Source organism: Cnephaeus nilssonii (assembly GCF_951640355.1).
Source record: "Cnephaeus nilssonii genome assembly, chromosome: 22".
In the NCBI taxonomy this organism is placed as follows: Eukaryota; Metazoa; Chordata; class Mammalia; order Chiroptera; family Vespertilionidae; genus Cnephaeus; species Cnephaeus nilssonii.
Window position 1 is genome coordinate 18,352,137 of NC_137093.1, and position 19,918 is coordinate 18,372,054.

At 43.8% G+C, this 19,918-nt stretch overlaps 1 protein-coding gene across 4 annotated transcripts in view; it reads left to right on the top strand.

The window, feature by feature from the left end:
* Positions 1 to 11,658: 11,658 nt before the first annotated feature.
* The window catches only part of APLP2 (amyloid beta precursor like protein 2), a 58,570-nt gene continuing 50,310 nt past the window's right edge, over positions 11,659 to 19,918 (top strand). For all 4 annotated transcript variants that reach the window (XM_079762734.1, XM_079762735.1, XM_079762736.1 and 1 more), the window contains exon 1: positions 11,659 to 11,848. In XM_079762734.1, the coding sequence (XP_079618860.1) occupies positions 11,744 to 11,848 (105 nt within the window). In that variant the 5' untranslated portion in view covers positions 11,659 to 11,743. The remainder of the gene's footprint in view (positions 11,849 to 19,918) is intronic.

Here is a 19,918-nt window from a genome sequence, read left to right on the forward strand (position 1 = left end):
GTGTCATCGCCATGGTGATGACACAGGTGTTCTGCACTGCCCCAGCCGCTCCGGGCCTCTGGGCAGCGTGGGAAGGCAGAAAGGTGGCTCGGGCCAGAGCAAAGGTGGTGCCGGCAGCCAGGGGAGGAAGGCCCATTCTTGCAAGAATCTTCGTGCATCAGGCCTCTAGTTGACTTATAACATAGCTGAGTGGTAGAAAAAACAGAACTCAAGATTGAACACCCAAAAATTTTCACAAAGAACTAAGCAAAATGGCATGATGAACAATTATTTAGGAAACCTATTGCTGAAGGCATGAATCCTTAGACTTATCTTCACCCTTCATCACTGATAATTCAAACTCACGAGTCTTAAAAGCTTCAACCTTAATCTGTGGAGGGCAGCAGCCAAGAGCAAAATATTAAAAACAACCATGACAAGAATAACTCCTCTTGTAAGGATGGGTTATGGCCCCATACATAGTCTTTATGACTTGAAATTGTTCTAATCTTTTTATTTGGTGATGTTAACTTGATCTTCAAGTATTTAAGTATCACTTATCCTTACCAAACATGTCAGTTGATACATTTGTCTTATAGTTTATCTTTACTGTTCTCTGTGTACTTCAACGTAAATATTTGTAGCAGATCTGAAAGAGTATACACATAATCAAACCTCAATGATTCAGGTAATGCACTTTTAAATTGCAGTTGACCCTTGAACAACACAGGTTTGAACTGTGATGTCCACTTAGATGTGATTTTTTTCAATAAATACTGTAAATGTATTTTCTCTTTCTTACAATTTTTTTGTTGTTGTTGTTAATCCTCACCTGAGGATATTTTTTCCATTGATTTTCAGAGAGAGTAGAAGTGAGGGGAGAGAGAGAGAAGCATCAATGTGAGAGAGACACATCAATTGGTTGCCTCTTGCATGAACTCTGACTGGGCTGGGGATCAAGCCTGCAACCAAGGTACATACCCTTGACCAGAATCGAACCCAAGATCCTTCAGTCCTCGGGCCGACACTCTAACCACTGAGCTAACTGGCCAGGGCTTACAATTTTCTTAATAACATTTTCTTTTCTCTACCTTACTTTATTGTAAGAATACAGTATACCATATACACTGAGTGGCCAGATTACTATGATCTCTGAACGAATAATAATCTGGCCACTCAGTGTGTGTGTGTGTGTGTGTGTGTGTGTATGTATGTATATGTATGTATATATAATATATATATATATATATATATATATATATATATATATATATGTGTGTGTGTGTGTGTGTGTGTGTATATATATATATATATATATATATATATATATATATATGAGGCCCAGTGCATTAATTCGTGCATGGGTGGGGTCCAGCCAGCCTGGCCAGGGGGAGGGGACATAGGTGGTTGGCCGGGCCCTGCCTGCTGGTCAAACTCCTGGTGGAGGGGACAATCTGCATATTAGCCTTTTATTATATAGGATTATTATATAGGATATACACTGAGTGGCCAGATTATTATGTGTTCAGAGATCATAATAATCTGGCCACTCAGTGTATATAGCCTACAAAATATGTGTTAAGCCACTGTTTACATTATTGGTACGGCTTCTGGTCAACAGCAGGCTATTAGTAGTTAAGTTTTTTGGGGAGTCAAGAGTGACATGTGAATTTTCAACTGCATGGGGACTGGTGTCCCCAACCCCCACATTGTTCAAGGGTCAACTGTACTTGAATCAAACATTCCATTCTGCCTGCTCCTCACGGGCTCTTAATCCAGGAGCCACCCCTTATTCTTCAGTTTCACCCCTAGATACTTCTCAGTGTGCATTTCAAAGGAGAAAAATTGTCTCGCATAACCACGATAATGTGGTCACATCTAACAAATTTAACAAAACTCCAATGAATCTTCGTTTCGTAATATTTTCTCGTGGCTGTATAACTGAGTGTGTGAATACCAGCCACGTGCCGTTGCCACGACCCCGGTTTTCTGGAACGATCTGGAGCCCATCTGGTCCTTCCGAGATCAGCAACATCTGAAGGCCTGACGGCGGGGTTAGTCACCACTCGGTGGAAGAGCTCCTGTCTGGTCTGCAACCATCCAAAAAAGGAGCGAGACCGGCTTGCTATATAGCATTATCTGGAAACAGCTCGAGTCTGCAGCAACCCTCATCATGTAAAATGGAACGGGGGGATTTACAAGCTGATTTCGACTATGTTTCTGGGCTGCTGGATGCAGAGCTCTTTTCATCTTAAAATAGTACAGACATCATCCAGTGTCCCCAGGGCAGGCGTCCAGGAGCCGCGCTGAAGGCTGCTGACTGCGCTTTTGAGGAGGTGCGCCAGAAAATGTGATCAGAGCAACTGCTCCCAAAAGGAGAGCCACGGGGAAGCGCCTCCAGAATTCGGATGCCGTGCCAGGTCGCCTTCTGAGAGTGAAGCCACTGAGACTTAGCACATACTTATTTCAAGCAGGCCCCTGCAGAAGGGACAGTGTTGTGGGTGAAAAGACGGGAAATACCTATTTCCCACAAATGGACAGGGAAATATTTGGCGGTGTTTAAGCAGTGTCTAGTCTGTACTCAAGAGAGACAGTTCTGCAAAGAGGCAGACCTAGGTTCAAATCCTGTTGTTTCCACCGAATTTCTGTGTAACATGGAACAAGTGATCTAATCTCTCTAAGCCTCAGAGACTTGTTGTTAGTATTAAATTAAAAATTAAACGGCCCACCTGGCATGGTTCAGCGATTTAGCGTCGACCTATGAACCAGGAGGTCACATGCCTGGGTTGTGGGCTCAGTCCCCAGTGTGGGGCGTGTAGGAGGCAGCTGATCAGTGATACTCTTTCATTATTGATGTTTCTATTTCTCTCTCTCCCCTTCTCCCTTCCTCTCTGAAATCAATGCAAGTATATTTTAAAATAATAAATAAAAATTAAATGAAGTAATTTTTAGTTTCTCACATGCCTTGGTATGAAAAGGGTTCCCAAAACAGCTAGTGTGAGTATTCTAGTCTCCTGAAATCTGTAATCCCATCGTCAATTGGTGTATTATCTTTTAGTTCTATACTATTGGCCCGGTGCATGAAATTCGTGCATGGGGGGGCGGGGGAATGTCCCTCAGCCCAGCCTGCACCCTCTCCAATCTGGGACCCCTCGGGGGATGTCCCACAGGGATCGGGCCTAAACCGACAGTTGGACATCCCTCTTGCAATCCGGGACTGCTGGCTCCTAACCGCTCACCTGCCTGCCTGCCTGATTGCCCCTAACCACTCTGCCTGCCAGCCTGCTCACCCCCAACTGCCCTCCCCTCCTGACCTGATCGCCTCTAACAGCCTCTGCCTCAGCCCCACCCCCATGGCTTTGTCTGGAAGGACATCCAGAAGGTCTCCCAGTCTAATTAGCATATTACCCTTTTATTAGTATAGATGGCAAGCTCTTTTGACTCTGGTTACCTTGAGATAGTACTGCAAGGGTTCTAATAAGATCAAATTTCTGATCTGCAAAACAGAAGATTACCATGTGATCCAGAAATTCTACCTTTAGGTATGTACCCCAAAGAAATAAAAACATATGTCCACACAAAAACCTGTACCCAAATGCCCATGAAATCATTATTCATAATAGCTAAAAAAGCAGAAACAACCGTTGAATGGATAAATGAGATGTGATAGCACACATATAATAGAGTGTTATTTGGCAATAAAAAGGAATGAAGTACTAACACACACTGCAATATAGTTTAAACCTTGAAAACATTATGCTTAGTGAAAGAAGCCAGTCACAAAAAAAGTACATATTTTATGATTCCATTTATAGGAAAGGTCTAGAAGAGGCAATTCTGTAGATACAGAAAGTAAATTAGTGGTTGCCTAAGGCTTGGGGGAGGGAGGCTGGGGGAAATGGAGAGTGACTACTAATGGGTTCAGTGTTTCTTTTGGGTGTAATGGAAATGTTCTAAAATTGATTGTGATAATAGTTGCGCAACGCTGAGTAAACCAAAAAACAGTTGAGTTGTAGACTTTACATGGGTGAGGTGTGTGGTATGTAAACCACATCTCAATGCAGTCATTATATATATGTTTAAAAACAGAACAAAACAACAGCAAACAAACAAAAACAACCAGGAAGTGATTGACCTGGGGGTCCCACCAAATCCTTCTTCCTCTGTCAGGCTCTATTTGAGACAGCCGGGCTCGCTCACTGACATTTCTTAATTGAAACAACAAACAGACGCTGCCAATATATGTCCAGAAAGAAGAATATGACTTATTAGTTCGTTCTACATCTTATCTTCAACTCAAAGGTTTTCAAGTAATTTAAAGCTGAGTGGTTTCATAGACTACCTCATCAACGTACGTTTAGCGATGCACAGAACAACAAAGAGAGGACCAAAATGAGGACCCCAGGAAGGGGATTTGGGAAGGAGGGAAGATGAAATTTGTGGCTAACCTGGCAGTGAGATCCAAGCTAAACTAAATGTTGAGAAATATAGTCCTTGACATTGTCCATTTCCCACCTAGTATCTTCTTCCCAATTCTCCCTTCCTATTTGATTTTCATTCAGTTCTCACCCTTCCCCCAAAGCTGCTCCCACCTCCATAGCCTTGGGAGGTCCTGGTTGACTTAGAACACCCAGCAGGTCATATTTTTGCCCCTCCCCACACACCATATCCCAGTTACTGACTCAGGAGTGAGTATGGGGCCTAAGTTGTTCAATCAGACAACCGCAGGACTCTTGTTCGGAAGACCTGGGCTCGGAGCTGCCTTTTCCTCTGGCCGATCTCCTGTGCTGATGTAGAGTAGGATCCAAAGCCATTGCAGATGACTCAGCGCCAGCCTGTGGATGAAGCTGCCACGTGAGGAAGACCAGGACAGAGGTGCGAACTGAACTCCTAGCTGGAGCGATGCCTGCTCTCTGCCCCTTCACCTCTAGATCTTTCCAGTCATGTAAGCCAATAAATACTATTTTCATTTAAGCCAGTTTGAGTAGACATCTCTATTATTACAGCCAAATACATAAAAATGAGACAATTCTCATAAATTCTGAACTCATATCTACACAGAATATATATGAAGATGCGTAGGACAATGCCTGGTACATGGTAAGTAGTAGGTAAATGTTAGTTATTATTATCAATAGAAGTGCTAGTATTATAAAATGGAGGTGATAATGATTAACCCATCTATTTAACAAGGCATTGTTAATAAGACAAAAAAAAGTGTACGTTCCTCCCTCTATACATATCTATTATAGGAAATTTGAAAAACACAGAAATATATTAAGAAGAATAAAACAATTATTTACAATCCAACTCTCCAGAAAAAAAAAAAAATGTGTTTTTTTCCTCCCAGGTTACTTTAAATGTCTACTTGAAGTAAATCTATATATACAATTTTGCATTCTACTTTTTAAAAATTTACCATATCTTAGAAGTATTTTCCATTATTTATTCACATTTTGGATTATTTTCCTTAAGTGGAGTCCTAGAAATGAAATAAGTGAAACTTACAGGGTTCTTCTGAACACAAAATGAGATAATGGATCCAAAAGAAAATTGAAAAGCACTATATAAAGATGAGCTCCTGTTGTAATCTCATTATCTCTTCCCCAAACTTGCTTCTCCCCCTGAATTCTCTCTTTTGCTGAATTGCACCAGCATAATCACCACCATAAACAACCAACCACAATTACCGACTGTTCTGTGTTGAGCACTTATTATGTGCTGCACACTGGGCGAAACGTGTAAGAGCTTTATCCACTGTTCCAATTAGTCTGTATAAAGATCTCTGCTAAAAAGGCCTTATCTTATTTTGCAAAGGGAGTGCTGATCTTTGATGGAATTATATCATTTAAAGTCACACAGCCAGGAATTTTGGAAACCACATTTTTAAGGGCTGATAGGTGAATTAGAATGTCTACAGAGGCACATAGATGGTAAGAAGGTCTAGAAACAACGTCACCAGAAAAATAATTATAGAAATGAGTCTGTTCACATGAAAGAAAAGACTTTGAGAATGGGGAGGGGAGGGTGGGATATGACAGCCATCTTCAAATAGATGATGAAGATTCGCTCAATAAAGTGACCACATTTCTAAGCACAGAGCTGTGTTTCTGCAGCCTTCCATTATGGGTATTATAGAAAGAACGTCCGTCTGTCTGCCCGGGGTAGAAAGATGACCCAAATATTTTCAGACTGTTCGATTTGGGGCGTCTCAAGCTGAGTTATTTCATTATCAGCTTTTTTGAAAAGCAATCCTATATAGAAATCACCAATAATAAGAAGTTTTAGCCCAGTTGGAGTGGCTCAGTGGTTGAGCATCGAACTATAAACCAGGAGGTCACAGTTTGATTCCCGGTCAGGGCACATGCCCGGGTGGTGGGCTCCATCCCCAGTGTGGGGCGTGTAGGAGGCAGCGGAGCAATGATTCTCTCCCATCGTTGATGTTTCTATCTCTCTCTCCCCTTCCCTTCCTCTCTGAAATCAATAAAAAAAATATTTTTTTTAAAAAAGAAGTATTAGTGCAAGGAGTTCCCCACACTAAGGTTATTTTAATCCTCATTTTATATGTTTTACACAGAAAGCAGAAGAAATCGTTCAAAAAAACACCAAAAGAGAGCGCTAACACATGTGGCATCATTCTGGGCAGCTGAGAAAGTGGCCATGCATAGAGGCAGAACTCGCCAAGTTCAAGGAACAGGTGGCTTCTTTCAAATAAAGACTCTGGGACAACAAATGAAAGTAGGTGAAGAGACAGAATCCGATGCAAGTACAACTCCTCCAAAAGGGATTTGCAGCCAGAGGCAGTTTTCTCAGAGCTAATAATGATTAAGCTTCGGGGCCACTCTTGCCCCAGTCTCCTCCAAGGCCCTGGCAGAGACCCCCAACAATCTTACATTGTTTGTCTTTCCAAGGGCCCCTAAGAGTGTCGTAAGTTTCAGGCCTTACCACCCTTATTCCCTTTAAGCCTGTAAACCAGTTCACCATCGAAACAAAACTTAGTGTATGTGTAGTGTGTTTAAAATTGTTTTTCAAGCCTGTATTTCAGACTTGCCTACATACCCAGATTGTGATCAGTTAAATCGATATTATCTTTGAAAACAAAGGTATTCCCATGTATACTCTGGGGCCAGATTCTTTCCCAGGCCTAGACCCTGCTCTGGCATTACTGACTTTGGGTGTTCTGTCATCCAGACCAGTAGGAGGAAGAAAAAAAGACTCTAAATTAAAATATTTAAATCGTAATTGCCTAGTCAAGATATGAATCATATAAAGTTAAACCTGTTCTGCTTCAAGCCCAATGTCCCTCTGAGAAGTGATTCTATCATCAGTAACAGGAAGCACACAAGACTTCAAAGCAGAAGAGAAAGACGGGGCAGCTAAGGTAACTTTCTAACTCCTTGAGTCACATTTTTATACAGTGGCTTCTGTTTATGAATAGAAGTGTGATTTTAAAGAATATGACAAAGCTACATTAAAATGCGAGCAAAGCTGAAACCGGTTTGGCTCAGTGGATAGAGCGTCGGCCTGCGGACTCAAGGGTCCCAGGTTCGATTCCGGTCAAGGGCATGTACCTTGGTTGTGGGCACATTCCCAGTAGTGGGTGTGCAAGAGGTAACTGATCGATGTTTCTAACTCTCTATCCCTCTCTCTTCCTCTCTGTAAAAAATCAATAAAATATATTAAAAAATAATAATAATAAAAAATAAAATGGGAGCAAAAAGAATGGCCAATTAAAAATACATACATATATATATTTTTTATTGATTTTAGAGAGAGGAAGGGAGAGGGATAGAGAGATTGAAACATTGATTGGCTGTCTCCTGCACACCCCACACTGTGGATCGAGCCCAAAACCTGGGCATCTGCCCTGACCGGGAATTGAGCTGGTGCATGAGCCGATGCTCAACCATTGAGCCTCACCGGCCGGGCTCCACTGAGGGATTTTTTTTAGATTAATATTTTCTGACATCTGATTCCTTTATATCACCTTATCCTTGGTGATTTAGAATTTCTGAGGTAGGGGCTTAGGAATTTGCCTTTTTATTCAATTTCCTAGTTGATTTGGAAAAGCATCTTGATTTAGGAGCAACAACCTGGTTTACCTCACACAAATAAGTGTTAGATAAGAAAACATCAAATGAATGAGTGAGTGCTGCTCATCTACGTATACACCTAAGTATACATCGAAGTATACATTTAGGGACATACACTTTACTCACCCCCCCTCCCCCCAACAATGAAGTGCAAACTTCTGAAGTGTCCATGGAAGAGAACTCTTAGGAGAAAGTCTGATTTTTAAGAAGACAAAAGAAACAGGAGATTATTTTAGGACTTTTTTTTTACCCACAAAGGGTGATAAAATGAAAACATGCTACTCTTCAAATGACTTGGTAACTGCCCTGAGCATATTTAGTATGGAAAATGATTGTTTGAGGATTGCAAGGATAGGTATGGGCTTCTCAGTGTCATTTAATAAAAAGGGGGTAACACTTTAAAGTTAAGAATATTGATAAACGGGGCAATAAACTCCTATTAGTGATCGTTCAGGGACCTGAAAATGCAACTAAACTTTTTTCAGGACCTAACTAATTTTAGAAGGTACACTTCCCTACATCATTTCCCATATTTCCTTGTCGAATCCCACGATACTAGAGTTCAGTCTTGAATAGACAGTCCCAAAAGCACAAATATCGGGGCCGCTGCTCTGAACTCAGTAATGTCACTTGCTTCTCTGTCAGCATTTAGAGAGGCCCCCCAAGCTCAAGTCCCTGATTTGTGGGCAGGGAAACAGGCCCCAGGGGGACTACAGGACTCACCCAGGCTCCACAACAGATCTGCACCTTGCGCAGTCACGTGACACTGTTTCCACACATACTTTCCTAGAAACACTTGTACTTGGTAATGTGTTGCTTCACCCTCCTTTCACCTCTTCAAGTTTCTTCATGATCTCCACTGTTGTACGTTCATTTTTCATGGAAGTACACAAATTAGTGAAGTGAGACAGGTGTTTAATTTTTTTTAATATATATTTTTATTGATTTCAGAGAGGAAGGGAGAGGGAGAGAGAGAGATAGAAACATCAATAATGTTGGCTGCCTCCTGCACGCCCCGCACTGGGGATCGAGCCTGCAACCCCGGGCAGGTACCCTGACAGGGAATCGAACTGTGACCTACTGGTTCATAGGTCGATGCTTAACCACTGAGCCACGCCAGCCGGCAGATAGGTGTTTAATTTTCACACTTGACAGAGGAGAGTCCAAATGATGAAGGGTGTGGCTTGTTCATAGTTGCACAGCTGTACTAGTCAGCTCTGGCTGCCATAGTGAATTACTACAGACTGGGTGGCTTAAATCACAGGAATTGATTTCTACAGACTGGGAAGTCTAAGATCATGGTTTGTTGATGAGCGCTCTCTTCCTGGCCTCCTTCTCACTCTGTCCTCACATGGGAGAGGGTTCGGGAAATGGAGAGGAAGAAGCAAGTTCTCTGTTCTCTTCTTATAAGGGCACTAATCCCATCATGAGGGCCCCACCCTCAGGACCTTTTCTAATTCTAATTATCTCCCAAAGACCCCACCTCCAAACACCATCACAGTGGGGGGTGGGGATGGGGTCAGGGCTTCAACATATATGAACTTGGGGGAGGTTACACTTTAGTCCACAGCAACAGTACTAGGACCAGAACCCAGCATAATTGGTTTCATTCGGTATATGGACCCTGAGAGAGGAGATACCTACTAAGACCAGCTCCTGGTGGTGAACGGTGCTCAAATTTAAAAAAACAACAACAAACAAAGCGGAGCCAAACAGCCATTCCTCCACAGAGGCCTCTCACACAAACCGCATGTGAGGGAAAAGCCTGCACCGAACTACCTGCCTCTGTGCTGAACTGCCTGCCTGCACTGTTTCTGCCCTCTGCGCCAGCCCTTATGAAGGAGTTCCTGGAATCCTATTTCAACCAATAGGACTGAGGCTTTCCACATGGAGTTGCACAGCTTCAACCAATCAGAGCATCTCTATCCTGACCGGTCAAACTGAAAGGATTTGGAGTCCTCATTTGCATGAGGACGGGTCAATCAGGGATGGGGTGGAGGGAGCACTTCTGTCTCTATAACCCCAGCTCCCCTCTGGCTCTGGAGACACACTTGTCCTTTCCGCTAAGACTGCTACCCTGGCTAGAGCAGCCTCGGGTGCAGGTGCAGTGCAGAACAGAGTGGAGTGGACTAGACCTGGCCCCAGGCCAGCGAACGAGGATGGGTGGACAAGGGACACTGCAGAAAAACATGTTGAGGTCTCCCCTGTGTGGGGGCCCTGCAGTGTGACTTACTGAAGTCTCCTCGGTGGCATAAGAAAAAGTCTGGGAATCCCTAAGGGAGCAAGCGCTCTGGTGGAAAACAGCACTCTGGGGCCTTCTGGAGGTGATGATATTGCATCTAATTGAGCAGAGGATGAAGGCGGATGCTTTCAACAGGTACATGTTGGAGAGTGGAATTGCAGGCCTAGGAAGGGCTACCATGGAAAGGTATGGGTTGCCCTTGGGGAATGGGGCCGAGCCTGTTTAACCAGCAGGAACGGTGCAGGGCGTGCACCGAGGCTGGAAAATCCAGTGCTCTCACTGCTCCGCTCTGTTGAACCTATGGACACTGTCTCTTCCCTTGGACTGTGTTCTGGGACCGAGGCCCTGCTATTTATTTGGTTGGACCCTAAAGGGACTAGCTAGGACTCTTAAGAGGGTGGGTTATAAATCACACGGCTGTTGAAAGGAAACAAAGCCCTGGTGAGGGCGTGCCAATTGTGAAATGGGGCAGCCGAACGTTTTCCCAGCGGAAATGCAGTGTGGAGCCAGAAGGCACAGAGAAGCTGTTCTCTTGCTAGCGATCTTGACTCGAAGGAGAAAGAAACACGATCTTTCCCTCTAACGCAGGAAAGGGGACCTGTCTGGGCTTAAGGTCAAACGTGGTCCTTGCACCACTGGTCTCCAGTGGGAGGCAGCCAAATCTGGCGCGAGCGGCCTGCGAAGGAAGGGTGAGCATAAGGCCTAAGGAACAGAGGTCAAAAGCGTGGAAAACACCGCCCAGGACCGCGGGGAGGAAAGGGCGAAGCCGGCTCCCGGCGAGCCGCGCTGGGAAGGGGGCGCGCCCTGCACAGGGGTCGGGAGAGGAGGAAACTGCCTCATTTACCCTTCCCTGTTTGGGGGAGGGCCTCCGGTAACCTGCCAGGACTTGGGGGGGAAATGTATCCTGGTTTGTAAATCCTGTTTTTAATAAAACCATTTTTTCAGAACCAAAAGGAGGGCGGTACCCAAAGGAATCTGAAAATACCCCGCAGGGGCGGGGGAGCGGGGCGTGACCAGCGCTGCGGGGACTGACGATCGCGCGGGGTGTAGGCGGTATTTGCGAGCTCGAACCCTGGCCGAAGCGGGCGGGGAGCCCACCCGACGCACACCTCCGCACCTCCCGGCCCAGGGTCGGGCGGGGGCGGGGCTGTCAGCGGCCGGGGGCGGGGCCTGGCGCGCGCGGCTGGGGGGCAGGCTCTCTCGTTCCCTGATTGGGTCTGGGATGGCCAGGAGGCGGTGTCTTGGAGAGGTTCCACGGGCCGACATTGGGCCGTAAAGGAGGAGGGCGTGGCTTTGTGAAGTCAGTTCCGGTCGCTGTAAAACCCCCTGGGCGGCGACGAACAGGCTTCAGATGCTTCTGGGTCGCGGAGCGAAAGGTCCTACTCTCCGTGTGTGAGCTTCAGGCCGAGCGCGAGAGCGACCCGGAGGGATGGCGGCCACCGGGAGCGCGGCCGCCGCGGCCACGGGCAGGTTCCTCGTCCTGCTGCTGCTCGGGCTCACGGCACCCGCCGCGGCGCTGGCCGGCTATATCGAGGTGGGCAGCGGACGAGCGCCCGAGCGCAGCCTCTTTCACCCGCCGTGGGAGCGCGGCCTGCGGGCGGGCGGGCGGGCGGGCTGGGGGCGAGCCGCGCGGGGAGGCGGGGGTCCGGGCTGCGGCGGGTCCGGCGCTCCCTCCTCCGCCCCTGCGTGGTGCAGTGCTGAGCGCTGGAGGGATGTCGGGCCGCCTCGGTCGCCGCAGAGGCCAAATGAAAGGCATCGGGGCTGCGGGGGGCGGCGGACCCGCCTCGGCCGCCGCAGCCTCCATCCCGCCTGCGGCCCCGCCGCTTCGTCGGGGAACCCCGCGCGGTCCAGACGCCACCGCGTTTCCTTCTCCCACCCCCCACCCCACCCCCCGCGGGACAAGCCGAGCTTCGGTCCGCAGCTCCGACCTCGGGGTGGCCGGTGGCGAATGGGCAGCGCGCTCCCCGGCGGGACAGTGCTGGCTTTCCCTCCGGGGCAGCGGCTGGGGGCATCCTTTGTTGGCGAGGTGGGCTCCGGTGTGGGGTGCAGCTCCCCCGGCGTGGCCCCGTGGAAGCGCCGCCGAGGTTCCCGAGCGAAGGGGCGAGCGCGCGTGGGCTGCGGGCGAGAGCGCTCCTGCCCGGCCGCGGATGTCCCTCTGCCTCTCCCGCTCGCCTGCCTCCCTCTCCAGGAGGTCCTCCGCGCTGGCACCCGGCCCCGGAGGGGAATTATTAAATAAGAGCTGTTTGCCTGAGTCTGGAAAAAAAAAAAGCGGGGGGGGGGGGGGGAGACCCTTCTCTGGTGGTAGGGGTGCTCCCTTTTTAAGAGTGGGGTTTCCCCGAGGAGGGAAGAGGAAGCCTCCTTTTTGGTTATCCTACTTTTTGGCTGTCATTCTCTTAAGTAGTTGTGCATCTGATGACCCTGGGAGCATTTTTTTTGTGCCGCCAGGTGGTAGGTTAAGTGGCCTGGGTTATGGGCGGTGCTGGCGTGGAGGCTGCGTGAACGCGGGTCGCTGGGGTCAGGGTGGGCTCCGTCTGGCTCCCACCCTGGAAACGCATCTGCTCGTGGTGGTGGTGGGGGGGGGACCTGGGACCTGATTTTTACCTGCCTTCTTGAAATGGCGCTTGCCCTGTTGGGCTGCATGGAATGAGTGTTTTGTGGTGTGTGTCGTTTATATTTCTTTTCCCTGTTCACTACTTTTTTTTTTTTTTTAAATGACCATTTCTGCGGAGTTAGCTGATTTCAGAGAGAAGTGAGACCTGGATTTGATGACCTAGGAATTGACAGACTTCCTAATAAAAACCGCAAGTTGGAATGTGTTCTGCAGAATGCTTACACATTTCCACGGGTGAAATAAAATCTAACCAAGAGCAAACTTTTTTTTTCAGATGGAATGGCTTAAAAACGTTTGTGTTCTGCTTAAAGCTTTAAGGAAAGGTTTAGGGAAAAGAAATTGATTCATTAGGGAGAAAAGTTTTAAGTAGAAGTAGTTAATGTTGATATAAAAATGCTTTTCAATGATGATTATTTTTGCTTCCGCACCATGGTTAGTTAGATGTTTAACGATCCCCCTCTCCCCCCAATATGATGTCGCAGGAAAGCAAGTTAGATCAGTGCAGTGGGAGGGGAAGGGAAAAAGGGATTTTGTATAGAATATAGACCTTAAAGCTGACAAAAACCATTGTTCACACTCTGACCTCACTTCCCAGGGGGATGAGTAACTTCAGGCACTGGTGAGTTCACAATAAAAGGATTCATCAGTTGTAAAGAACATCTTCCTTTCAACTGTAAGCAGCATATTAACACTGGTATGCCTATGGAGAAAGAACTAACAATATGAGGATTTGTTGTGGATTAGATTTTGATTGTTACCTCCCCCCCCCCCCACCCCCCAATATTGTTCAGTTGAAAAGCCTGGCTAGACAGTAGGATCCCAGGAACGGTTTCTAAATGCTATTTTATGGTAACTCCTGTTCTTGGGAACTATATTTTTGCCCGCACTAAATTATTTTTCAAATGTTTTTGTCTTTTGTGAAGCAGGCAGAATTTTACTCATTTGCATATATTTTGATTTTACTTATTTGTTGTCAGGCAAAAGATTGCATAAGCCTTAATTGAGATGAGTATGGCCTAAACGTGGATATCTCTGGGAAGATCCTTATTGAGATTAGCCAAAGGGATTCTAGCCAAATCCCTGATCAAGTTGCTTGGCACAGAATTATTAAATGGAGAATCTTTAGTGTTGCTTGGTGTTGACTGGATTAATCTCTTACACCTGTTTAAAAAGAAAAAAAACACCTCTGTACTCAGGGTCACTTCCTCTTTTAAATCCAAGACAAATCCTGTTGTGTGCAAGCTTCCATTTGGGATTCTCAAATGGTATTTGTGCTGAAACTCTGCACTGTATAAAGTGGACATTGAGACTTACGAGAGCCAGAGCTTGAGCTCTTTCTGCCACGTTTATAAGTAAGTGGGCCAGTTGATAGCCAGTTTTCAGACAAGTCAAACTCCAAGTGTGACAGCTGCAGCAGAAGGTAAAGAAGGCTTTGTGTTGGTATATTTCCGAGTGGTGGTATAGGGAATGTCTGATTATGACTTGGAGATAGGAATATCAGTCCTCATTTTATCATAACTATCTTAGAAATCTTTTGATAAATATGATAAACTAAGTTTTACCAGTCAGGTCCTCCTTTCATAGAGGAAATTTGTTTCATCATCTAAACCCGTCTGCCCGTATTGGAGCCACATGTGGCTACCGAGCTTGCAGTTGTGGATAGTGAGATTGAGGAATGAATTTACCATTATATTTAATTTTAATTAATTTACTTTTCCACTTAAAGACTGACACTCAAATGAGTGATTGGGAAACTTTTAACTTGTTTGAAACAGCGTGGCTATGTGAACCCACTTCTTAAACTGTACATTTTATGAACTATAAATGCAGATCAGGTATTTCGTATGAAAATTTAGCATCTGCCTGGAGGTGTGCTGTAATTGTAAAATACACACCAGATTTTGAAGACTTAGTATGAAAAAATGCAAAATATCTCAACACTTTTTACATTGATTATATTAAAATATAATATTTTATATATTGGCAGAGTAAAATATATTAATAATAGTTTCGCTTGTTTCTTTTAATTTTTAATGTGGCCGCTATAAAATACTACATCTAGGACTCACATATTTCTACTAGAGTGCTCATTTAAAAAAATTTTTTTTATTGATTTCAGAGAGGAAGGGAGAAAGAAAGAGAGATAGAAACATCAATGATGAAAGAGAATCATTGATCGTCTGCCTCCTGCACGCCCCACACTGGGGATCCAGCCTGCAACTTGGGCATGTGCTTGGACCTGGAATCAAACCGTGACCTCCTGGGTTCATAGGTTGATGCTCAATCACTGAGCCATGCCAGCCGTTCTGGATTGTTAATTAAATGTCTTGCTTGAGTTGGTCCTGGGTGTGTTTTTATTAGCACAATTTAAAATATATTGCTTTCCAAACCCTCTTCCCCCAATAAACTCTTGCTTGAAGTCTGTCCAGTGTGATGGTGTTTTCTTAGGACAATTTTGAATGTTATTTTCTCTCTTGCTTTTTTTTCAATTAAATTTTATTTAGAAATAATTTCAAGCTTACATAAAATTGCAAAAATTGTACAAACAACTCTCATACCCTTTACCCAGATTCACCAGTTGTTAACATTTCCCCTACTTAGCATGTGCTTTATCATTCATTCTGTTATGCATTTTTTTTTCTGAACTATTTGAGATTAAGTGGCATATATCATGCCCGTTTACCTTTGGAAACTTCCTTGTGTATTTCCTAAGAACCAAGGACATTGTCTTACATAACCTTAGAATAGTTATCAACTTAATGAAATTTAACATTGATGCAATGATTTAATCAAATCAAATACTGTCTGTATTCGTTTGTCAGTTGACCCAATAATATAAAGCTTTTGAAAACATGGTTATTTTTAAAGCTAAAGAGCTTTAGAATTCTTGGCAGAATATGTGAAAGGTTATTAATTTTCTCCAAATAGAAAAATCACTTTTTAAAACTTCTCTGATATTGTTGACTTTGGAAAATAAAAAATTTAAAAACTTTTAACATTCTTTAATTATGTTATGTACCCTTACTGAATTCTCAGGCTTTTGCATTTTCTTCTCTTTTTCAAAAATATATTTTTATTGATTTCAGAGAGGAAGGGAGAGGGAGAGAGAGAGAAAAACATCAATGATGAGAGAGAATCATTGATCGGCTGTCTCCTGCATGCCCCACCCGGGATAGAGCCTGCTACCCAGACCTGGAATCAAACCTTGACCTCCTGGTTCATAAGTCGATGCTCAACCACTGAGCCACACCAGCCTGCATTTTCTTCTTGAAATAAGAACTTAAAGCTTAAATATTATATAGGTAGTGCTGTTCACTATAAAAATAAAAATAAATACATGTAAACATGAGAAATGAAAAAGAATCTGAAATCCTGTTACTTAGGGAAACCTCACGGCAAGCATTCTGGTGGTGCCTAGCCTTCTGGATCTTTCAGATACATACATTTTATATAAGTGGCATATGTTGCATATTGAAGCTGGTACCTAACAAGTATTAATTTGAATTGTCCTAAACTGAACTATTGAAAGAAAATAAAGTTATCTGTGTGATTAAAAAGTAGGGATAAAAATTTGCCCAGTCATTGTAGTCTCTATGGAGGGGGCAATTTGAGAGAGAATTTGAAATCTCCCACAAACCAGTTTTCATGAGTTGTTTTTTAAAAATGAGATAAACTAGATTACTCTAATGCTTACTTATTTAATGTAGTGCACCTTGATCTGTGGCCTGAGATGGAAGGAGAATCATGGAGGCGCATTCGGATAGAAATGAGTTCCAGTCCTTTGTTTCAAATATAACTAATAATGACTTTTGCTAAGGGAAGTTTTCTTCCATACGTACCATGAAGTCTCTTTTAATGACATCTTTTTTTAAGCATAACCGAAATCTATTTTTAAAATAGGAATTCTCATTTGTTATCCACACTGCTGGTGTCGGATGTTAAACAGCACAGCAGTGAAGAAAGGAAGGCAGTGCTTTTTACTCTAGTGGATGCCCTTGCTTGTGATCCTAGGCCCCACCCCAGGGATTCTCAGTGAGTGCATCTGGGATTCTCACTGCCAAATGCGTCCTAGGTGATCTTCTGAGCAAGCAGAGAAAAACAAAACAAAACAAAACAAAGCTCCAGCAAATAAAAACCCCAATAGAACCCATGCGGGCACACTGTCTCACAGATGTTCCCAAAGAGGCTGGCGAAGTAGGTATTCTTATCTCACCTAAAAATGGAGTCAGGAGAGGCCAAGGGTTTATGGTCGCGCATCAGGGCCAGGGTTGAGTCTGTTTGTCCTATTCTCAGTCTGTTGCTCTTTCTTTCCTCTACATCAGGATGTTTCATAATCTTCCCCTTTTGGCTGCGGATTTCTTTTTATGTATGTCTACCTATCTTTCCCAGGACCAAAAATCCTGATAGTATTTTCTTTGAAAGAAACTAATTTCATAGAAAATACTACATATCATGAATCAAAATACGCTGAATGTTTAACAGCGGTTATCTTTGAAGGATGTAATTTCAGGGAATGCTGTGTTTTACATTTTCTATGGCTTTTTAAAAACTTTTAGTGCCTTTTAAAAAAAAATTCTTACCAGAGGATATGTTTATTTACTTTAGAGGGAGACACACACACACACACACACACACACCCCGAATGGTTATATGCACCCTGACCTGGGATTGAACCTGCAACCTAGATATGTGCTCCGATCAGGAATTGAACCTGCAACATTTTTGGTCCCTGGGACGACGGTCCAATCAACTGAGCCACCCAGCCAGGGCGAACTTTTAATTTTAATGCCTTTAAAATATAACATGCAGGTTCTTTTTTGTTTTGTCTTCTTAATCCTCACCCAAGGATATTTTTCTTTTTTCTTTTTTAGAGAGAGAGAAAGAGAGTGGAAGGGAAAGAAGGAGGGGGAGAGAGAAACATTGATGTGAAAGAGACACATCGATTGGTTGTCTCCCGAACATGCCTTGGCCGGGGCAGGGGATCGAACCTGGGATCCAAGTACATGCTCTTGACCAAGAAAAGGACTCACAACCCTTCCGTTTGTGGGCCAATGCTCTAAGTACTGAGTCACACTGGGCAGGGCATGTGCAGGTTCTTTTTTAAAAATAATAATCTTGCTTTATCTTTGTATTCTGCAAAAAAAAAAATTAAGAAAATATGTGGAGAGTCTTATAAAACTCACGGGGTTATTTGGAAGAGAAAATACTATGGGTACCAGATTTACAATCACTGGCCTAGTTGATAGACAAAACATTGGGAAGAAGTTGATTCAGTAACCAATGACTGGGATAAGTTTGTGGTCTAGAAAAAAGATCATCAGCATTTGGAGTAGGGCACCCACAGGGATGGTTTGTTGAGAGCACAACCTTTTCAGTCTGCCTTCGCCTAAAGCCTCGTGATTGCAACGTGGCTCTTTCAGTTCCACAGGGCATGCTCTGATGTGTCAGCATCCAGGGCACGAAGAGACTGTCTCTTCTTGTGTATCTCCTGTTAAGAGTGAAGGAACCTTTCTCCAAGCCCACCAGCACAAGACTCCCGCAAGTCTTATTGGGCAGAATTGTGTCAGATGCTCCTAGCCAAACCAGAGGGGAACGGGACCTCTGTGATCACTTAGACTTCGGGTTGGGTTCTGTTGCAAAAGAGGGCTGTGGATATTGGGTAGGTAACAACCCAGTGCTTATACAATTTGGGTAGTTATATAGCTGGGCTAACTGGAAAGAAAAAGACCTACTTTTTTCTTACCAGGAGTATCCGTGAATTAAAAGGTGAAATGAGACATTGGTGGAGACACACAGTGCAGTTATTAGGATCTTGGCCCTTCATTTTGAGGGATATTACATTCAGAATAAAATGGCTGGAATGATGAAGTATGTGAAAAATTGGATATGAGACATGGATGATAGCCTAGAGAAGAAGAAAACCTGAGATTTAGTGGCGGTGGTATAGAACATAGTATTTTTGAATATTTTAGACTTTGTTTCTGGAAGGCTACTGATGACTTGCTTTGGTTGAAGCAGAATTTTTACCTGGAGAAATGAGCTGATAAGAGTCTAGGACCTTTTATTTTACTCTTTTTAATTATGTACATTTCCAACATAATGTAGTAAATATATAAAAGATACTCATATCTTTTGTTAAATTTTAACATTTCCATATTTGCCTTAGCCTTTCTTTTTGAAATAACTAAAGTATTATAGATATGGAAATAAAACATTACGATAGACCTTTAAACTTTTCCACAGCCCATTAACCTTCCTTCCAGAGGAAACTCTTATTTTGAGTTGGGAGTTGAGCATTTCTATTCCTGTTTGCATGCTGAGAGAGAGCTCTGTCATCTCCTTGGATTCCAGAGAAACTTGCTCTGGCTCTTGGTTGTAATAAATAATGGTTTGTCCGTGTAGTGTTCATTGTTTGATGGTGTTTTGTGATATTTTAGAAGGTAAGATGGCTAAGATACTTGAACTGTAAATAGAGGTAGTGCCATGCTCCTGAACACACCCAGCATACAGAGCACCATTCTGGCCACCCAACATCAGAAGCCCCTGGGTATTTTTGAGTTTTTAAAATATATATCAGTGTTTTCATAAAACAGACAATTTGTGCACCTACCACCAAGGTCAAGAAATAGAACATCCCCCCTCACCCTCTCGAGTAACTGTTACCCTGACTTTTATTGTATGTAATTGCTTCCTGCTTTCCTTTATAGTTTTACCGCCTCAGCATTCATTCCTTAACACCATATTTGAGTTTTTTCCTGTTCTCTAGTTTTATGTAAATGCAATCCTTCAGTATGTATTCTTTAGTATCTGGCCTCCTTCACTGAACATGTTTTTGAGAGTCTGTATTGTTGAGTATAGCTGTGGTTCATTTGTTCCCATTGCTGTATAGTACTCCATTGTGTATGAAGAAACCACAATTTGTTCTGCTATTGATGGACATTTGGGATGTTTCCAGATTGAGGTTATTGAGATAATACTGTTCTCTCTGTGGCT